This window comes from Colletotrichum orchidophilum, assembly GCF_001831195.1.
Source record: "Colletotrichum orchidophilum strain IMI 309357 chromosome Unknown Scaffold_47.1, whole genome shotgun sequence".
NCBI lineage: Eukaryota > Fungi > Ascomycota > Sordariomycetes > Glomerellales > Glomerellaceae > Colletotrichum > Colletotrichum orchidophilum.
The window spans coordinates 185,439-198,817 of record NW_019173003.1 but is presented as its reverse complement, the minus strand read 5'-3'; the positions used below and the strand labels follow the sequence as shown (position 1 = coordinate 198,817).

Sequence of the window (13,379 nt, the reverse complement as noted above, 5' to 3'; positions counted from 1 at the left end):
TTCGCTGCACTGCCATTCCCATCATCTCATTTCGGAAAAGGGACAGAAGGGGGCCCATGCGGATGAAGCCCAGCGATTGCGTTCCCGCTCGGCAACTCTCTTCTTCCCCGATGTGTCGTCATTCAGAGGGCATGCTTGCGAATCGGGGTGCCGGGGTGGCCCACGCTGTTGTAAACCCTCATGCCCGATATGAGCATAGGCCTAAGCTGGAATACCCCGTCTATGCTCGTGATGCTAACGGTTCTGCTCAATGCCCAGGAGTCGCGTTTGCATTCAGCGGTGAGATAGGCCTGCCGGTATTTGAGTACATAAGATTCAACCCTTGCACACGTGTATCACCCAGTCCAGCGTGATATTTCCGTAACTATTTTGGGCTGCGATACTACATAACCTTCCCTAGAGCGCAAAATAAGATGTCCTCGCCCTCAATGTCTGGTCGTCTCTGCATCTACCAACAGTGCAACGTTCACGTGCAACTGCGAGAAGTTTCTACTCAAACAATTAAGTTGATGTCGTTGTTAATCCCGTCTGAAAGCTGTGACTCATCATAAAATCCCACTAGACTCTCTTGCGTCAACCTCGAATTGGGGCGGTACCTTACAAAATGATGCTTGCTTATAACTTCTCTTGATGCCAACGCAACTGTGGGTGAATTGGAGTATCCTCATGTGCACTTTTGTAGCGAACAAGATTTGCGCTCTTGCAACACTATCTGGCGTGGACACCCGATTCAGAGCCAATAATACATGACAAACGTACCTTTAGACTCTGTTAGTCCAGAGCTGCTCAACTCAAGCGCGCACGTCTGACCTGCAACTGATATTTGTAGCAGGACTTTGCTGATATTCTTAGTGGGTGAGCCATCTGATATCTTTTCGCTTCTTAGCTACCACTGATTGACTTCGAGAACGGTTGAACGCGCGAATATCATTGCTCTCTAGATGACTTTCAACACCTGTCTAATCTATTGTATCGTTTGTGACCAACCTTTAGATATCTCCCCACAACCACACCCAAGCAAACGTGACTTTGCGAGTTACTGCTTCCTTCCAACTTTCAACGTTGAGCACCCCTCGCGATCGAGATGTTCAACCCTGTCGTAGCATCGTGGCATTCATCTCCGCGGCTCGAAATGAGAGTCTCGGCTCGAACCTGCCCGATACTTCTTCCAGTCGCTCATTGTGCCCATGAAGTGGCACATGGTTCTCGTCACCGAATGAATGAAGCTCGTTCCAATCAGGCGCCCCCTGACTTTCGATGGGCGCGCCTCCATCGGCTTCGGCTGCGAAAGAAGAAGGAGATGGCTCTGCCGTGGTGGGCAGAAGCACGTTCGTGCTCTGGCTGCTTGGTGGGCCTGCAACGTCTCCGTCTTAATTCGGACGGATCGTGCTCGACTCTGAGCCGCTTCTGGACCAGGGTATAACTTGCCCTTCGCCGTCTCTCGGAGGATGGGTGAAACGCCACCACCACAGAGCTACGCATGAGCCAAGAATCGTCGCCATAGCAGCCATGGAGATTCCGAAGATGAGTAAAGGCACCGAAGGGCTTTTTCTATACTGGAGTATAAGGAGTACGATGGCAGCGACGATGGCGGTAAGCGAGACCAGCACTAATATTAGCTGTACAATCTGGCGCAAGTTGGTGGCGTCTGCAACGTAATAGCGGAATTTGTCCTTGTACTTCCTGAAGGCGTGTCGAAGATGTGAGGACATAATAATGGAACGTGGGGGAAGAGATATAGGCTTGGTATAAAGAATGTAGGCGTGATTCTTGTGGCGTGTTTCTAGGCTGAAGTTTCTGTGGCAGGGAAAGGGCTACACTGGACTAGATATAGACATTAATAACTCTAGCAAAATCTTCTTTAACCTCACATGCGCGTTGAATTTCTTTCTCTTCTTGATTCTGATATGCTCACTTTGTCAGTTGTCACCTCCTATTTACGGCGCTAACATTAGTTTCGTTTTCACCTTCTTGGTCGCTGTTTCGAATCAAGCGGGATGACCTTTCAATTACTTACTATATGAAGTTGTGAACCAAGCGTTTGATTCTTTATTTACCGCGGCGAACCATGATCCTGTTGCTCTTTTCTCTACTTACTTTAACTACTAGACTGTCAGAGATGGAGCAGAAACCCCGAAAAACTGGAGTCTTGTTACCAATACTTTCAGTCACTGAATCATCTATGCGATCCATCAAAATACAAACGGGAGACTGTTACAGTACGAGACATCGAGACCAAGTCTCGCTTTCCAAAGTAATCGACAAGCTTCATCTTTGTCTTATTAATATATACCCTCAATCCCCGTTCAAAAAATCCTCTTTATAGAGCCTCTAGCTACTTAGAAAGAAGGCGGCGTTCATCGAGCATGTATCAGGCGAAAAGAGAATGCAAACTGGTGTGACAGATCGTCTGAACATCATTAAAAAACGCAAAAAGGAACCCGAAGAGTGGCTTCGCCAATCGCGGTGAGGATTTGAGCCTCACGCGGGGGTCGAACCCGCAACCTTGAGATTAAGAGTCTCACGCTCTACCGATTGAGCTAGCAAGGCGGGTCTTATTTGATGAAGACTTCGCGAAAATCAGGCACTATGATTTTTCCCTTAGTCTCTGTGGCGCCGTAGTGTGGCGGAGCGAGCGGGGTCGGGCGCGCAGCTACGTCGCGTGGCTCAATATGACCCTTCATACCGAAGGGCACTGGCGTTTAGACGGCCACAGTGAGAACGAGGATATCTAACTATCCTTCTTCTACGCTAACACAATTCTCAAAAATTGAAAGGCGAAAACACCGAGAGCCTGGCAATATAAACTGCGAGATTCCATGATGGTCCTATGACTGTATTGCAGCTAGAAGAGAATTGATCGTGTAGCTTTCACTCAGGTAAACTGTGGAGGCACGTTGATAGTTTGGCCCAGGGGATGTCAAATCGCTGCAGACTGTGAGATTCATGTTGCGATCTACTGATTGATGAACATCGCCCCGTTATATAACTATATTCAGAGGACTTACCAAGCCGTGTTCAACTCGGTCATCTTGATTCTAATTTCTGGGACCCGCAAGGTTCGGAAAGCCTTAGATTAGAGAATCAGAAAATGAGTTACCTCATTCGCAGTGACAATGTTATATACTACTGCGAAAATAATGGGTTCGACATGAATTCACCGTGACGACATGTCATGCTACGCCTTTAAAGCCCTGCTAAGAATAGAAACCCATCATTTCAAACACTGTCTCCCTTCACGGATGCTCGAAGAGGTGCATCTTCATTTTGCATCCATCGGAGCCCCGTCGCCCAGCTCTGCCCTCGGCACCTCCCGCTCGGTGCTGTCCAGCTCACTGACCGGCTGCAAATCCCCTCTAATAGCCGGGTATGATGGAAGATGCCGCACACCCATATTACGGCCACTGAGAGAGCTCACATTGCTGTCAGAATAGGTCGACACGTGGCGCGGGTCGATGCTCATGGGCGATCCGGGGTGCTTCGTGGGATAGTAAGGCGAGTTCGGAGATGATAAAGGGGCGTAGGAGCTGGGAACGGCTGTTGTCACGTACGATGCTATGTCAAACGTTAGTATCGATCCGAATTTGGCCTCACACTCTGCCCATGACGGTGAAGACTTACCGTGGGCTGAATCGTAGGGGTTAGGGCTGTTTGTTGAATATCCCATCTCCGGGTGTTGACTCGGATGGGGACTTTGGACGGCAGCCTGAGCAGCCTGAGAAGCCTCCCATGCCGGCGGCTCGCGTCTCTCGTTGCGCTTCCTGGCGTGCCAGCCGCATCTCCAGATCATCGCCACGATAATACCGACAGCTACCGCAGCGCCGATGGCAATACCGACAACGGCTCCCGTCCCCAATCCGCCGCCACCACCCTCTCCGGGAGAAGACCCAGTCGGAGCTGCCGTTGGCGTTGGCGACGCCGACTGCGTAGGTGTCACGGACTCATCCGGTACGAACACGGCCCTTGAGCTCGCATTCGAACTCAGCGTCGCCGAAATGAGATTCGTCGCCGGGCAAAGCCCATCAGGCTCCCGACATGGGTTCGTCGCGCAGCACCCGATGAAGGAGATGTCATTGGTGCAGGTCCAAAAGATCTCGCTCGCCGGCCTCGCGTCGTCGCAGCCCTGGGCCGGTATGTTGGCGTAGCGGTCCGGGTTGAAGGCCGATATCCTCCTGTCCTTGGTCGGGCACTTTCCGCTGCCGTCGGCGCAGGGGTTCGTCGCGCAGCAGCCTAGGAACTCTACCGTGCTCCCCTCGCAGATATAGAAGTCGCCGCCTTTGGGGCAGCTCAGACCCAAGCTGGCTACCGCCATTGTAGTAGGTTGGTGGATGTGAAGCTGTAGTAAATTCGGTCTCGGTTGGAGGCTCGAGAACACTATCGGGGTCTAAGGATGGAGGTCCAAGTTGTATAGCATGTGGAAACCACAGCAGAGAGAAACTTAACGAGACTTGGTGGAAACACATGTTGGTGCTACTTGAGACACACGTTCAAATTGTATATAAGCTCATAAAGCGCAATCGAAGAGGGTCACACATAGCCGGGAAGCGGCCAAGCCTGCAGCATGCTGATCGCCGACTCGACAGGGCACATCATTCGACACGCCGGACTGATACGGGGCTGCTCTGACGATGCAACTGCAAGCAGGCTAACAGCCTAGTTATCCTCATTCTTTTTTTTTTTTTTTTTTTTTTTTTTTTGACTGCAGGCAGACAAACATATGTCTACTTGTTGCAAGGGAAGGGGTTGGGAGGATGCAGCCAAATCTCGAACTTGCGGGTCTCCACAGCCTCTTTGGGGGCACAAACTAGGAAGCCTGCTTTCGCTTGACATCTGGAATTGGCGAGCCTTGTCTCTACCTGCTGTGCTACTGCGAGTTGATGGAGAAAGTGTCTAAATGTAGGCCCTGCCAGTCTGTTGGAGTTGATCCGCGTCTGCTGTGTGTCTTTCTCAAATCTCTGCAGACAACCTTTTCTGGTTGTTTGCCACCTCGGAGGCAATAAAGATTAGACACGGAGAGACCGGGGGGAGACGAGAATCGCTTTGTTGGTCGGTGCCATATGTATAGAGATGGTGATCTCATTGGACATGTTGGGGGAGCACAAGAGAGCAGATGGGCAGACAATCGTCAAGTCGTTGGAAGCAACATAAACTTTTCCAATGAGTGCCAAGTGGGGGACAAAAAGAAGGCATAGTTTCTAACATATACATACTCATTCTTTACCTAATAATAGCAAATAGAGAGCTAAAAAGACCAAGAAAACGCTCAAACAATAAGGAGCGTAAAGGAAATATCCTTTAGTTTTCAAATTATTGATTCAGGTGGAAATGGGTATGTGAGTGATGAAAGAAGGTCGTGGTAGAATAGAGAGTCTGCGCTCTATTTTGTTCCCCACTCGAGTGCATACTCGGCGAGATAGTTCTGTTGGTTGTGAAATTGGATTGAGTCTGTTGGTTGATGATGTGATGGTTGGTTGCGTTGGTGGTGGTGGTGGTGGTGGTGGTACGTGGGTTGGGCAGGCTGTGGCTTTGTACTTTGAAGGATCACCTGCGGAGTTCTTGGCTGCTCAGCTAAGGATCAGAGTGAGATGCGCTCGTATCGCCTCCTCCTGGCAACTGAGCAAAAAATACGAGAGCAAAAGAGTTTCGTAGTGGTTGCAACATGAACTCAGTCCTAATCCAGGGGGGGGGGGCAATCGCTGACAGGATGGCAGGATTCCAAAAAGTTTCCGAGGCTACGGTCGGATTCACTACTGGGTCGGCTCATCGTTGATAGCCCGTAACGAAAGAGGAACCCCAATCGATTTGTCCGGGCAACCAGTCGTCTCGTGTTCGCGCTTGTCCGTAGAGTCTAAATTTCACCTTTGATAAAAAAATGTACCTCCTCCATAAGCGAGATGACAATATCCGAGAGGAAGAAGGAGGGTCGGGGAGAGAGGAGGACAGGGAATCTCGCTGACAGCCCCGAACAGGAGCCTCGGTGCTGGCTGCGTGTGTCATGAACTTGATCGTGACAGCACGGCTCGCCAGATGGTGTCTTGAAGGCCTCCGCCGCCAGACGAAGTCAGCATCCTGAACATTCTTTGGCGTCGAATTGGCTTTCGCCACAAGTTATGCTTGGAGAGGAAAGTTGATCGCAGAACGTTATTGGTGAGAGGGGGGGGGGGGATAGTAAGCGCATTCAAACTGTTTTTGCGACCCTTTGACAGCAATTGTAAAACGGATTCTTCGCTTGCCAGCACAGCATTCAGTCTGGTGCTTGTTGGTCCCTGAACCCTCAGAAACAAAGACCAGGTATTAGAGCTGAGTCGAAGTTGATCTCGTGAAACAAAATTGTACATCACAGAGTCACCGTCATGGTATTTTGGATTTAGCCAAACATTACGGGGATAGTGTGAGCCATGCGACAAGTGCGGGTGGACGCCGATGAAATTGCCTTTTTTTGGGCGATTTTTTGGATGAGGGAGGGGGGGGGAGCCTGGCGAGGATCTCCTGGCGAGTACCGTTTCCTCGAAGACCCAGCCCGGAGGCAACGCAGCCATTAGCTTCAGACTCCCGGGCCGGGCCATGAATCGAATGGGAGGCTTCATTGCCACACAGTCACACAGAGTTCACTGCTGACTCGGGGTGGCTTAAATTTGTCGGGCCTCCATGACCGCAACACCTAGGGCCCGGTTCCAAGGCTGCTTGACCCTGGGAAGGGCCCAGCTCCGGACCCGAGAATTCGGGCTTGAGCAAATCTTGCCGCTAGAACCTTTAAGCCGTGGAATGTACAGCAATGTATCACGGCGGACACCGGCTCGGCCTGGGTCCTCTATTGGTCCCGTCACCGCGGTAGGAACCGGTACCGATGCCGTCTCTCGAGGTGATGAGGCCCCTTGGACATGTGGGTACCAGCTCTCCGGAACCTTTGCACCCGATACACAATCCAAGGGTGCGGTTCTGGTGTGCAAAGGCTGAAGATCAGACGATGTCCTCATCATTGACATGTACATGGCGATAAGGAGTACAACCTCACCAGTCTGCAAACTCACTTCTGCGTTCAAGAAAACGCCGAGCATCTATCGCCGTCGGTGATGCGGATGTTGTGCTGGCATCGCACGGCGAGCGGATTCACGCAACACTTCGGAACGAAAAACCTTCAATCTCGCCGCAGCATCGCGTAAAGATAAGCGGTACCAAGTGCGGCGATGTAGCATTGATCCTCTCGGACGGCGTCGAGAATCCTCCCAGACGGCCGTCGAGACTCGTGGCGGCGCCCCATCCAGTGGTTGACCGGCAACCCTGTTGATCAAGGTGGCAGCACTTGCTCTGGTGATCCGTGGCCGGGAAGTGGAGGAGGCGGCCCCCCATGCCCGGGGAAAAACCCCGAATCCTCATGTCTCGAAGAGCATCGCATCCGAAAGACCTGCGGGGCATGTGGACATCAGTGCGCATCGGCGAAGCTGGACGTCGTCCGAATAGCGAGAAAAGAGCGAGTACACGTAGGTAGCATTGAAGGCACGTATGGTGATCTCCCCAGCCAGCCACCGGCCACCAAAGGGGTTCGCGCCGAATGTGATGGCGAGCACCAGCGACCTTGATGAGGGTACGGCAAGGGCTCATAGGGAAGCCAATGATGCCTCTGTGGGTACATGTGTATGTTTGAGGGCGAGCAAAGGGATTTATGGCGGTGGGACGTACCGCCTTGGCTTGCAGCCGGGGCTCGGTCCGGACGGTCTCAATCACTTCCAACTTCCTCCTGATGTTCCTGGGCAACTAGGTTACAATTAGGGAGTAAGAGCGGCCACTGAACCGCGTCGGTCGTGTGGGTGACCGTGGTCTGGTCGACCAAGCGCGCCAAGGGACCGACCCAACCAAGCGCTAGTTCAGGGACAATGAAAGGCAAGATCAGCCCAAAAACAGAGAATAGGGATGGACACTCACACACACTCTCTCTGTGGCGTTGCGTTTAACTGTCTTCGGCTCTCGCTTTTTGGTGCGGGAAGCGATGTGCAGCGTTGGGAACTAGCACCAGGACCTTTGAGCCGTCTCGTTTCACGGACGTCCGGAGGCGCACGTCCATGTCCGGCGGTCTCTCCACGGGCGTCCGGGCGCGAGACGAACCCCTTCAGGTGAGGCGGTTTCTAAGAGGGGAAAGTGAGTAAATAGAAACAATGGAGTTGTTGGAGCTTGTTGAGGAGAATGCCATATTTAACGACCTGAAAATCCAACTTTCATAGCCTCTCTTTTCGATACACTCGGCAGAGCTCACTCACTCACTTAAGCAATTGACTCATCGGCATCTCCACGATCTAACTCTCTTGACTGAATACCACCTAGCTCCAACACTCTACAGTCACATAAACCACATTCAAAATGCCTGGCGTTACTTCTACGGGTTCCAAGTACGATGCCATTCCCGGCCCCCTGGGTTTGGCCTCTGCTTCCCTCGAGGGCAAGGTCGCTCTCGTGACCGGTGCCGGTACGTGTCATCCAATGCATCCCACTTGACGGGATGCGCTCTCTCGGGAGAGTCGCAAGCGACTTTCAGCAAACTTCCACCACATATGCCGGGTGCACATCGTGGTGTGGTCTGTTCGTCTGATCTCAGCCCAGCTAACGTAAGCATTCTGCAGGCCGTGGTATTGGTCGTGAAATGGCCCTGGAGCTCGGCCGTCGCGGTGCCAAGGTCATCGTCAACTACGCCAACAGCGCCGAGACCGCCGAGGAGGTCGTCCAGGCCATCAAGAAGTCCGGCTCCGACGCCGCTTCCATCAAGGCCAACGTCTCCGACGTTGACCAGATCGTCAAGATGTTCGCCGAGGCCAAGAAGATCTTTGGCAAGCTCCACATTGTCTGCTCCAACTCTGGTGTCGTCTCCTTTGGCCACGTCAAGGACGTCACCCCTGAGGAGTTTGACCGCGTCTTCTCCATCAACACCCGCGGACAGTTCTTCGTCGCCCGCGAGGCCTACAAGAACCTCGAGGTCGGCGGCCGCGTCATCCTCATGGGCTCCATCACTGGCCAGGCCAAGGGTGTTCCCAAGCACGCCGTCTACTCTGGTTCCAAGGGAACTATCGAGACCTTCGTCCGCTGCATGGCCATCGACTTTGGTGACAAGAAGATCACCGTCAACGCCGTTGCCCCCGGTGGTATCAAGACCGACATGTACCGGTAAGTGCACACTTCAACGCAATTCAATATTCTTCAGACCAAAAGCCTAACAGACCAAAAAGTGACGTCTGCCGCGAGTACATTCCCGGTGGCACTGAGCTCGATGACGAAGGTGTCGATGAGTACGCCGCTGGCTGGTCCCCCATGCACCGTGTCGGTCTCCCGATCGATATCGCCCGTGTCGTCTGCTTCCTGGCTTCCCAGGACGGCGAGTGGATTAACGGAAAGGTTCTTGGCATTGATGGTGCTGCCTGCATGTAAAACTATACCTCACCTCATGTAGTAATCGGAGTAATGGGCATCGAGCGGGGATACTAGATTGGTTACTGTACATTTTAGGTTTAGACATCGGGGATGTAATGAATAAAACCATGTGCCCCATTACAAACAGTCCCTCTACATTGTGTTACTTTACGTCGTGGCTAGTTTCGGCGTTGCTGCATTTGTGCTGATGGCATACTCGATGTGAATTGGTCAGTTCCCCGTCACTCACTATGTAGTATCTTTGTCATAAAATTCTTATTTTACTTACAAGTAAAGGAAATAATCATCAGTTTCATAACTATAATCAAAGTATGGGTTACTAAAGACGGTAAAAGGCTGACGTATAGGCTACTCTGAATACTCCGTAGTTTTCTAATAGTTACGAAGGTAGTAAATAAAATTTCTTAATGGAATGCATATTATTCAAAATTTCATAAAGAACTTAAATATCAATTTTATAAGACACTATTTAATTGTAACAAAAGGCCATTTTTGCCTACGCGGCTATGCATCCCTCTAGAGAGGCATATCCACACCCCGACGTGAATATAAGACAACATTTCTAAGTATAAAGACGTGTTATTTACTAGGCCAAGTTCTTAAAATTCTTAATATGCAAACAAACGACGGGAAGTAGTAGTGCCCGAGGTGGCCGTTAGCAATGTAAAACAAGAACGTCAGACTTTGTTCAGGATAATGGCGACATGTAAGTCACTTTGTGAGATGAACTTGATCGGCTAGCTGAAGAAGCCAGCAGTCCTAAATCAAAAGTGTAAACCGACTTTTCAGCCTCTATTTTGACCGAGGTAGATGAAACGACATGGAGTTGTCAAGGCTCTGACCCTGAGGTTTTGCCCCACTTGATGGCACAATCACCAGGTTTGCGTAAGTCCCCTGCGTGACGCACTATTACCTATTCCCAGCAGTTCTCTAAACAAATCTCAACTACGGATAGTCAAGCCAGTTCATCATTAAAATAGAGTTTCGTATTGAGGTCACGTAGTTCAGAACCGTGATCCAGCCGCGCAATACCTCATTTCCCATTGCCCAATGGCATTATCCGGGACTCTCGGAGAATTCGACAATTGCTCTACAATTGCTCTGAATGGTGGAAACGGACAAACCCTCTCCAGTCCGGTCTTGGAGTCTGCAGTTGTAGATATCAGGTCTCCATTTTGTTGAGCGGTGAGTCCCAGTGCAATATATCTCAAATGAAGGCTGCTTGTCGTAACCTTGAAGTCGGCGAAGAATATTCGTATCCAACCCACAATTCGCTAACAGATTCTATTAAGGGGGTTGTGAGCTGTTCAAAGAAGAAGGCGATCGTCGTGAGCTTGACTCGTACAGAGCCGATTCAGCCGGGGCTCGAGTCGCTGCATCAGTCATTCGCATACGAAGCGAGCTCGAAAACCAATGTTACCAACAATCAAGATGCGGGAAAGCCGTGCCAATAGACTCAGTTCGCCCATTGCTTAAATACATTCGACTGCAGTCCAGTTGTAGGACCAGCACCACACCAGACACACTCAACCACTACACGTTTTTTTTTTTTTTTTTTTTGATTTTACAACAACCAATCTTGATCAACCTCAAAATGCACGCCTCCCACCTTCTTGTCGCCCTCTCCGCCGTCGGCATGGCCACCGCTGCTGTTAGGCGCACCTGCAGACACGACAGAGCCAACCCCGGCAGGGGCTGGTACTATATCGTCGAGGGCGACGACCTCAACCACATCGCTGCCGACTTTGACACCACCGCCGCGTTCATCGGCAAGCTGAACGGCATCACCAACCTCGACTTCATTCCGGCCTGGACGACCATTATCGTCCCCTGCTGATAGATCATTCAACCCAGCAGTATCACTTAGCCACGCCTCCGAAACATCGCCACAAGCGAATTTCGTGGAAGTCAGCAAATGAGGGGGTTTGGTCAACTGAAATAGCTACGCAGGGTCCAGCAGCAAGCTTGGACGAAGCATACATTGCGCCGAAAGCTCTTCAAGCCCGCTAGAGTGTTCCTACGCTTTGCCTCACTAGTTGTCTTTATTCAATTTCATATCGAAACAGAAGTGTCAAAGATAATTCTTATACATTAATATTATAATACTTTCGATTTGATTTACGTATGGCTTCTGTTGAAAAAGTCTAGTTACCATCTACAACATCGAAATTCTTGAATTTATTAACTGGACATATTACTGTTTATAAAATTCCGCCGCCGTGGTCATCTGTCTCCTGCCCTCTTGGGTAGCTTTATGTTCGAAGGCATCGTACGACTCTGTTCATACTTCTGAAACACCTCTACTTGATTTTATCTCAGCTGCAGGTGACAAAAGGTCATGTGAAGGACATCATCAAATGCAATCTACCTAAGGTACTTAGTGAAAAAGATCTCAGAACATAGACAAAGGATTTGGTCCAATGACCATTATCCTTGCCACCATATAACAGATGAGAGACACAGTATACGAAAAACCAGAGAATAATATTAATGATGTCCATCCTGTGTTAGAATCGCCGTTGCCTAGGAGCAGACCCCCAAGAGGGATGCCTGTCAAGGTCCCAAAACTTGCTGAAAGCATGGCAGTGGACAAGAACCGACCGTAATCTCGAGAGTCACACAGCTGGCCAATGCAAGCCGGGATCAGACTCACGTTACCACCACTCGCAAACCCGAATACGAAGGTGAATGCTAGTACAGTTGACCATGAGCTTCCCGCAGGTAGCCAGAGTGCAAAGACTGACACCATACACAATCCCACAGTAAGTATAATGGTGTTGAATCGACCAATCCTGTCTGATATGAAGCCCGGAACGACCCGTCCGACAACGCTACCGGCATTGAGAAGAATCGGCAATATGTAGCCTGCATTGGCGGTTTGTCCCTTGCTTACTGAAAATGACACAATATAAGTGAGTGGAATAAGCACGCCGTACTCCATAAAGAAGATTCCTCCACAACATGATAAGAATCTTGGGTCCTTGAACAAGTGAAAGTCTGGCCAGATGGCAGCGAAGGCTTGGCTGGGAGGGAGACGCGTTCGTAGACATAGGTTGGTCGGAATCGCAAGGACTAGGTATATCAACCCTAGAAGGCGCATGCTCCAAGCGAACCCAAGCTTCGGCAAAGTTCCTTGTAAAACAAGGGGAAAGGCAATGCCTCCAACTGACCCCCCCGTTGCTGCGATTCCCGTGGCTAGACCCCGTCTAGCATTGAACCAGTGACCGATGATGGCAAAAGCCGGGGCGTTCAACAGAGACGCACCAAAGCCAGCGAGGATTGAGAATGTCAGAATCAGTTGGTAGTATGCTATTCATGCCTCGTTAGTGTCGTTCTCATTTTGATGTGTGAGTATCAGTGTATCTTACCTTCACAGAAACTCAAAATGACGAGGCTGCTGACCATAATGATGCTGCCAATGGCAACAAGAACGCGGTGTCCATGTTTGTCAAATATAGGCCCTGCTAGAACACCAACCAAGTAGGTAACAAACAAGTAAATTGAGAAGATCCAACCAATCTGAGAAGGAGTGTAGTCTCGAAGCTGGTGCTCAGAGAAATAAGCCTCAAAGACTGCTGCTGTGTTTGGCAGACCAAAGACCGACACCATGGCGCAGAGTGACCCAAGAACCACGAACCACCCCTCAACGCCGCCTTCCGGGTAAATCAACTCCTGATAGTCCGTGGCTCCCTTGCTTGCAGTGTAAGTCGCGGCTTTCGCGTTGCTCTTGCCACAAGTGTCATTATGGCTTGCACGACTGCCATCGCTGTTCTCAGCGGACCTCGCAGTCTGTGGAACCGCGTCCAGTGGCTGCGCAGATTCAATCATCTTAGCTAGGCGGCAGAATTGGAATGAATCGTAGGGTTCCCCGGAAACAAAGATTGAGGGGACAGGCCAGTTTTTTGCGACGTCGTGTGCAAAATCGTTATGGAGGGTGTCACAAGAACGAGTCGTGCCGGTGT

The 13,379-nt window shown here is 50.6% G+C and overlaps 6 protein-coding genes across 6 annotated transcripts; 3 read left to right on the top strand and 3 right to left on the bottom strand.

The window, feature by feature from the left end:
* Positions 1-3,262: 3,262 nt before the first annotated feature.
* On the bottom strand, positions 3,263-4,312 carry CORC01_06361 (uncharacterized protein; the record flags this gene model as incomplete). Its single annotated transcript, XM_022618002.1, has 2 exons — positions 3,263-3,555; positions 3,622-4,312. The coding sequence occupies 2 exons, from the start codon at positions 4,310-4,312 to the stop codon at positions 3,263-3,265; spliced, it is 984 nt and encodes a 327-aa protein (XP_022475515.1).
* Positions 4,313-7,348: 3,036 nt separating this feature from the next.
* On the top strand, positions 7,349-7,489 carry CORC01_06360 (uncharacterized protein; the record flags this gene model as incomplete). Its single annotated transcript, XM_022618001.1, has 1 exon — positions 7,349-7,489. One exon carries the CDS (start codon positions 7,349-7,351, stop codon positions 7,487-7,489), a length of 141 nt encoding a protein of 46 aa, XP_022475514.1.
* An 866-nt stretch (positions 7,490-8,355) lies between these two features.
* CORC01_06359 (short chain dehydrogenase) lies at positions 8,356-9,414 on the top strand (the record flags this gene model as incomplete). Its single annotated transcript, XM_022618000.1, has 3 exons — positions 8,356-8,461; positions 8,616-9,153; positions 9,216-9,414. 3 exons carry the CDS (start codon positions 8,356-8,358, stop codon positions 9,412-9,414), a joined length of 843 nt encoding a protein of 280 aa, XP_022475513.1.
* A 1,597-nt stretch (positions 9,415-11,011) lies between these two features.
* CORC01_06358 (uncharacterized protein) lies at positions 11,012-11,254 on the top strand (the record flags this gene model as incomplete). Its single annotated transcript, XM_022617999.1, has 1 exon — positions 11,012-11,254. One exon carries the CDS (start codon positions 11,012-11,014, stop codon positions 11,252-11,254), a length of 243 nt encoding a protein of 80 aa, XP_022475512.1.
* Positions 11,255-11,809: 555 nt separating this feature from the next.
* Positions 11,810-12,517, bottom strand: CORC01_06357 (uncharacterized protein; the record flags this gene model as incomplete). Its single annotated transcript, XM_022617998.1, has 1 exon — positions 11,810-12,517. The coding sequence occupies one exon, from the start codon at positions 12,515-12,517 to the stop codon at positions 11,810-11,812; it is 708 nt and encodes a 235-aa protein (XP_022475511.1).
* Positions 12,518-12,612: 95 nt separating this feature from the next.
* Positions 12,613-13,245, bottom strand: CORC01_06356 (riboflavin transporter MCH5; the record flags this gene model as incomplete). The annotated part of the gene is made up of 3 exons (XM_022617997.1): positions 12,613-12,623; positions 12,682-12,726; positions 12,786-13,245. The coding sequence occupies 3 exons, from the start codon at positions 13,243-13,245 to the stop codon at positions 12,613-12,615; spliced, it is 516 nt and encodes a 171-aa protein (XP_022475510.1).
* Between the last annotated feature and the right edge of the window lie 134 nt (positions 13,246-13,379).